Source organism: Pinus tabuliformis, chromosome J (genome assembly GCF_031772625.1).
Source record: "Pinus tabuliformis cultivar Carrire ecotype Pingquan chromosome J, CPIR1, whole genome shotgun sequence".
NCBI classification, from domain to species: domain Eukaryota; kingdom Viridiplantae; phylum Streptophyta; class Pinopsida; order Pinales; family Pinaceae; genus Pinus; species Pinus tabuliformis.
Genome location: NC_142295.1, coordinates 1,288,287,582 through 1,288,295,259, shown reverse-complemented (window position 1 = coordinate 1,288,295,259; position 7,678 = coordinate 1,288,287,582). Strand labels below are relative to the sequence as shown.

The following is a 7,678-nucleotide window of genomic DNA, read 5'->3' as shown; positions in this document are numbered from 1 at the left end:
GCGAAGTCAAGGTATCAGGCCACGAGGAACAGAAGGTGCGCGAAGTCACTTGTGTGCAGGAACAAACAAAGGACGAGTCAAACCTCTCAGACATCTCAAGGGTGCAGAAACCTGGTTCTAGCACCCTCCCATACTACTTCGAGTGAGACCTCAATCTGCACCCCGTAGAATGTTGCCGAAAGAGCCAGTAGTACAGGGAGTTGTTTGGCTAATTAACTCTGAACCTAGGTCAAGCCCCCCTCAAGCCAACAGTAGTTATCAATCTTGGTGTACCAAGCATGGGGTGCTTGCTTCAGCCCATACAACGCCCTCTTGAGTTGGCACACTAGCGAGTCAAGGTCAAAGGTTTCAAAACCTCAAGAATTATTTATGTACACCTCTTCCTCAATCGTTCCATTAAGGAAGGATGTCTTTACATCCATCTGATATATCTTCCATTCCATCTGCGCTCATAGTGCCAATATAGATTTGATCGATGAGTACCTTGCAATAAGAGCAAATTTCTCATCATAGTCAATCCCCTCTACCTATGAAAAGCCACGAGCCAAAAACCTGGACTTATGCTTCTCCACACTACCATTTGTAGCTTGCTTTACCTTCTAAAGCCATCGGGAGCTCACCACTGACTTATCCTCCGGTCTCTGGGGAACATCCCAAATACTATTATGAACTATGGAGTCATACTCCTCCACCATGGCATCAACCCAAACAGGTTGTTGCACTTCCTCCTCAAAGGAAGATGGCTCTGTCTCAACATATCTGCTCATAAGAGCCATGTATCCAGTGTACCTCTCAGTTGACCTCCTCTGCTTGCACTGAGATGTGGGTGCTCCCACATTCTCTCGTGTATCATGCAATAGTTTTTCAGCCTCTATGGTGCACTTTGTCGCATCTCTAGAAGACTCTGCCTGAGTGGATGCCTCCACTCGTAGATCCTCTACATGTGGATGGTAGACATCAATCTGAGGCTCCTCAACCTCATGATCTAAAAGCTCCTCAACTGTATGTAGCTCAAGCTCTCTCTCAATGGAAACTCACATGGCCTCTGAATCATGTTGAGGCTGAGTGACAAGCCTGAGAAATTGAACCAGAAATATCAAAGATCTTTGTTCCAAGCAGTAGAATACAGAGTGATCTTTGTTCCAAGCAGCAGGATTTGGAGTATGAGCACGTTGAATAACATCACAACATCGTAACTGACAAATAAATATCAAAAATCAATCCAATGGTCTCACCTATTTTAATCGTCTGACATGCCAATCAACCGCTCATGAAGGCACAGGTGGCGTGGAAGGAAAGTTATTTTCATAGGGAACGCCTTACCGCATATCATTTGATGTAAAATAAAAGTGAAAATTCAAGTATTTAAAAATGGGTGACATTGATTTTTAAAGTAATTTTTTTTTTTTAAAGTAACGTTAGGAACATCTCTTGCATATAAATATATTAAAGTAACGTTACACACAACATCTCTTGCATATACATATATTAGCCTACACACACACATATTAATTTTCTCTCATATAGTGGGTTGTAGAGCGCCTCTAGGCTCAATAAAGATTAATGTTTTGTTTTGATATGAATTGAATTTATATACTATGATTAATGTATTGATATGAATTGAATTTGTATATAATGATGAGGGTATCACATTTAATTTCTTTAAATTAATATATTAATTTTATCATATATAAATTATTTTAAATTATTTTTAATGTTTTGTTTTGGTATGAATTGAATTTATATATAATGTTTAATGTTTTCTTTTGATATGAATTGAACTTATATATGATGATTAGTGTATTGATATGAATTGAATTTGTATATAATGATTAATGCTTTGATATGAATTGAATTTATATATAATGATTAATGTTTTTTAATATAAATTGAATTTATGTATAATGATTAATGTTTTATTTTGATATGAATTAAATTTATATATAATGATTAATGTATTGATATGAATTGAATTTGTATATAAAGATTAATGTTTTATTTGGATATGAATTGAATTTATATATAATGATTAAGATATCACATTTAAATGTTTTAAATTAATATATTAATGTTATTATATATAAATTAATTTTTTTCATAATTAATAATTATTATAATAATATTTATCAATTTATTATAATTCGTTATATCAGTAAATAGAAAATAACCACAAAAATAATCATAATTAACAATATTATAAATTTATAATAAATAAATTAAAATTTTCATTACTTTAAAGTTTGTCTCCTAACTATAAAAATTTAGCTAAATAATTTATAATTTCACACCTAAATTTAATTTATGTAGCTGACATATATTGATGCTATCAGACATATTATTAAATAAACCAATATAATAGATATTAGAAATTTATATTTTGCAGTTCTAAAACGGCATGAATAATTGTTCATTAAAAATATTAGAGAAGCTTAATCATCTACACCGTCTCTTTCTAAAAAAATCTGATAATATAAATAACCTTGAAAATCCCCACTTTCATCATTTATTTTAATTTGCCGACCATTATCACTGAAATTTACCTAAATAATTTATTATTTTAACATGTTACGTTTAGTTTGCAGATGCAGACCACCACCCGTACCGATATTCCTTGCTAAATATTGCAACACGCATGTGCATATGAGTTACTGCTATGTGCATCTTTCCTAAAAGAACCTCTTCGTGCCTTCTCTCTATTACTATTCGTAGGATAATACATCAGGAAATGAGGCCGTAAAATCATGTGCGTGCGCATTGGAAAAAATATCACAGTTCCGAGATAAATGTTTTAGTGCTAAATGACAACAACAAAGGGTGACGGGACAAGTTATAAACCCTTTTTCCTATTATGGTATTATACAGTTTTATATTTATATCTGATGGTTTGACTGAGGGCGGAGTAAGTGCACTTGTATATCTCTCTTCTGCGCAAGGTTGCCGATTGACCTTCAGGTCTAATGGATATTGGATGGGCGTTATGCTATTCCATGCTGGGAATCACCTCCATCATCGTATTCTTGGTGTTCGATTTGAGGAGGAGGGAAACCTGGAGCAGGCTTCCTCCCGGGCCTCCAGGATGGCCGATTGTGGGAAACCTGTTCCAGCTGGGTAATAAGCCCAACGAAGCTCTCTTCCACCTTGCGACCAAATACGGCCCTCTAATGTGTCTCTCTCTGGGAATGAAAACTACAGTGGTGGTCTCCTCTCCTGCCATGGCAAAGCAAGTTCTCAAGACCCATGACCATGTCCTTGCAGGCCGGAGTCTCATACAAGCAGCCCGGTGTCTTTCCCAGGACAAGTCGTCCATGATTTGGGGTCAATATGGATCTCACTGGCGTATGCTCAGACGTATATCCAATACAGAGCTCTTCAGTGCCAAGAGGCTTGAGGCTTTGGAACATTTGAGAAGAGATGAAGTGGTCCGGACGATCCAGCAGATTCGGCATGAAAGTATGAAGGGAAAGCCAATAAATATCGGAGATATTGTGGCCCAGTTCTCGATAAATCTGTTGGGCAACATGGCCTTCGGTAAACACATGTTCGATCCCCACTCTCCTGACTTCCAAGAGTTCCAAAACAGTTTAGAGAAACTGATGGTGGCTGGAGGATCTCCCAATTTGGCGGACTACTTCCCCTTTCTTCAGTGGTTGGATCCTCAGGGCGTGGCACGTAACACACGAATCTATATGAAAAGGACATATAGCATTCTTGACAAATTCATAGAGGACCGCCTGGCCACAAAAGGCAAAGCCATGGACGCGAGTGACGGTCCAAAGGATCTGTTGGACGCTCTGCTGGACATGAGAAGCCATGAATTTACGCTTACCGATATCAGAGGCTACTTAACTGTAATCATTTTCATTATCGCTTGTCGTTATTTTTATTGAGTGGCGGATATTATTTTACTGCTGGGATTAATGCAGCCTGCAAAGTCAGTTCCTCTGATGTTGATGTGTTTTGTTGCAGGACATATTTGCGGCGGGAATTGAAACCACTGCGAGGACAATGGAGTGGGCAATGGCAGAACTCATATGCAATCCAGAGAAAATGAAACGAGCCCAGGCTGAGTTGGACGAGGTAGTTGGTCGCAATCGAAGGGTGGAAGAAAGTGACAGTGACCGTCTCCCTTATCTTTGTGCAGTGGTGAAAGAAGTTTTCAGGTTGCACCCGGTAGTTCCTCTGCTCCTTCCACACAGAGCAGATAGTGATTGTGAGATTGAGGGATTGTTGATACCCAAACACACCCAGGTAATCGTCAACATGTGGGCAATCGGAAGGGACCCTGCCATCTGGAATGAGCCGTCGAAGTTCGTCCCCGAGAGGTTTATGGATAGTAAGATGAGGAGTGTGGATTACAGAGGACAACACTTCGAGCTGATACCGTTCGGGGCAGGAAGAAGAATGTGCGTGGGGCTTCCATTGGCGAGTCGGATGATTCATCTGGTATTGGCTTCTCTGCTCCATTCATTCGAGTGGGCACCTCCCAAGGGTATGAGTGCGGAGCAGGTGGACATGGCGGAAAAGTTTGGAGTGACCATGCAAAGGGCCGTACCATTGGAGGCGATCTCAACACCGCGCTTGTCACTGGATGTTTATTAAAATTGATACGGTGTTTCGAGGTTGGAAGCTTTTTGATGTTGCTGTAATTTTCTTTAAAGCTTTTCGATGTGTTGCAATTTCGGTTGGGAGGGGCGGCTGGGGGTGAGCGGGATGATACGAAGTATATTGTTTTCTTAGTGGCTGTTGTTGTAAAAACAATTTGGATCGTTAACGTGACGAATATTGTTTTCAAGGGATATTGTTTTTTTAAGAGAAGTTGGGGGGTGTTATTTTGAAACGAAGGATATTTATTTATTTGGATTTTTGGAATGAAGAATATAATATATAGAGTTTTCATTGTTTGAGGATTCTTTTCTTTTGGTTCAGAATTAATGAAAAATTTCGACATTTTCTATTTCAGTAGAGTGCTTGTTCAAATTAATTGAAATTTACAATTTATATATATAAATGCCATTGAGTGGGTCATCATTAGGCGGACGCCGTGAATTTGATTCATTCAAAAATTTCGTTTTCGTTTGTGGTCATATTTTATTTTGTTAGATGCCAAATGCATTTAATATGAAATATCACTATTACATGGCCCAGCGTAGATCCTATCTTTGTTGAAATTTATTATGATATCAATGGATATATTAAACATATTATATATGAAATATTATTTTTGAATTGAGGATGCGTGGTGAAGCATTTCAGTTTCCTCGATTATTTGATTTTGTTATGGGATGAGCGACATATAAAAATTGTTTTCAGAAAAATTGGATTTATTAAATAAAATTCAATTTTTTTTATTAAAAAAAAATAAAAGTAATGGGAATAAGTGTTTGAAATAAAGGTAATTGTCAAATTAGGATCATTTATTCAATCATTTTATTCATCTGGACTATTTATTAATTATGAACAAAAAAAAGTTTATTTTTACAGATGTCTAGGTATTGAATTTGATTAAAATTTGGTAATAAGGAGTATGAATATCTTAAAAAAATTCAATTAGGAAGTGATTGGAACTTGAGGATATTGGTTTTGAGAATATTTATTTAAATAATAATTTTGTATGATTATGTTGTGTGGGTTTGAATTCTAAAAAGATGGGGGAAAGTTGAATAAATTCATAAATAGTTATTATTAAAGAATTAGAAATTAAAATGAAAACCGCTATAGGTTAGTAGTCTTTTGGAAAAAAAATATTATGGCAATTTATTACATATATTATTAAAATAAATTCATATGTATTTGAAAAAGAAATCAATTTAATGATTACCTTCATTAAACAATAAATTATATAGAGAGATGAAAACTACTATACATTATGTTTTGTCTTGGAGTGAAATTCTAATGACTTAAAATATGAGATAAGGATATGGAAAAATATAAAGATAGTAAAATTGATGATGAGATGTATGGGATGATACATCACCATATGTATGAATAAACCAGTGTAGCAAGGAAGTTTAGTCTTTGCCATTTAAGTAGATGTTATGTATTTAGAAAAATTGCAAATTGATATATGAAGTAGAAAATTTAATTGCCTTCTAAGGGATATGGACTTGCATAAACTTTTGGTAAGCCGTAAATTCTAGTAAATAGGTTATTTAAGTGAGTATGAGCTATTTTCAAGGATTTTAATTATGAAGCTTATCAAAGAAAAATCATGGCATAAATATTGCAACTACATCCATAAATTATGGCAAAAAATATGAGGTAGTTATCTACATGGCACAAAGGCTATACCTTCGAAATTATGACCCAATCAAATGTTTGAATTTTTTTTCTTTTTAATATTGAAAAATAAATATTTGTCTTCCAAGTTAAACATCATAACTTGAATTAGTCAATACTAAACTAATAGTGGATAATAGACAAATCAATTGTTATAGTCTTGCCATAAGAGAGACTAATAAAAAAGTGTTCTTCAACTTAACCTGAAAATACCATCTTTAAGTTAAAAGACATCAAAATTGTAAACTTAAACTTTACAAGTCTTCATCCCATAAGTCCTGAAAAGTTTTCCATAGGTATAAATAAAAAGTTATATTATATTTCATTATAATTAATAGCTTTGAAAATCAGAAAAATAATCAAATTAATGAAAAAAAGAAAAGAAGTAGTTAATCTTCCACTTATAGAACGCCATCTATTACACCAATCACGAATCTTATTCTCTATCCTTTCCCATAAACACCATTAGTATATTTTTCAATAACCATGAAGATGAATCCTCAATATTTAAAACCATTCTTCATATCAAAATATTTGGGATAGAATTTTGTTTGTGCTCCTCCTCTCATAGCCCGTTAAAGCTAAAAGTAATTCTTTGAGACTCCACATCCATTTTAGTAACCAAAAAAAATATATAAATTCCCTTCAATTTTCCATCTTCTCTAATATACTGCGTGAGAACAATAAATTCCATTTACAAATAAATGTTAAAATAGTTTTTTTACAAGTTCATTATGCTTCTATCAATTAATAGTTGATAATCAAATATAAGGAGTAGTTTGTTGGAAATTTTTGAGCACTATTGACGGGGTGAATCAATTGTGTGTCTTATTAACAATTTTGTACAAATTTAAACTTCTTACTGAATCACATATATGAGCCAACAACACATTATATTATCTCACGCATATAAACCATACAAGCAGCTAAGACAAGATAACCATGAGAGAAACAATAATCAACACATAAAAAACACATCCACACAAGAGACACAAGATATCTGGTGGAAAACCGTTCACCGAGAAAAAACCAACCATGTTGTTGTTGCACTACTCTCAATCTTCTATTAAACAAAATATGTCTTTTACATATTTTTTCTCACTCCAATCAACTTTGAGACTCAACCTTATATACAATATGCCAACACCAATAATTCAGGAGACTCGACCCTATTGATCAGATCAAAAGACTCTGTTCTCTCATGGATATACAAACTATCGTCCGCTGAAAGTCACCACGATCAATGATCTTTGCCCAACTTCAATTGGACTATCCAACTCCGATTGGATGGAGAAGCTTCAAAATCATTGTTCCAATGTCATGAAGTCACTACTATACATTATGTAGACCTCATTTCATAAATTTTCAAACTGGATCCAAGGCTATCTTCTCATCTAGAATC

General features: G+C 34.8%; 1 protein-coding gene across 1 annotated transcript; it reads left to right on the top strand.

Moving 5' to 3' along the window:
* The first annotated feature begins 2,913 nt into the window (after positions 1 to 2,913).
* LOC149231977 (cytochrome P450 76T24-like) lies at positions 2,914 to 4,833 on the top strand. Its single transcript, XM_089376405.1, has 2 exons — positions 2,914 to 3,848; positions 3,967 to 4,833. The coding sequence occupies exons 1-2, from the start codon at positions 2,958 to 2,960 to the stop codon at positions 4,597 to 4,599; spliced, it is 1,524 nt and encodes a 507-aa protein (XP_089232531.1). The 5' UTR covers positions 2,914 to 2,957; the 3' UTR covers positions 4,600 to 4,833.
* The last annotated feature ends 2,845 nt before the right edge of the window (positions 4,834 to 7,678 follow it).

Bases quoted from the DNA above. Each gene is read 5' to 3' on its own strand.
- LOC149231977 (XM_089376405.1), top strand. From the start codon at position 2,958: ATGGATATTGGATGGGCGTTATGCTATTCCATGCTGGGAATCACCTCC. The intron at 3,849-3,966 runs GTAATCATTTTC...GTTTTGTTGCAG, and splicing joins ATATCAGAGGCTACTTAACT to GACATATTTGCGGCGGGAAT.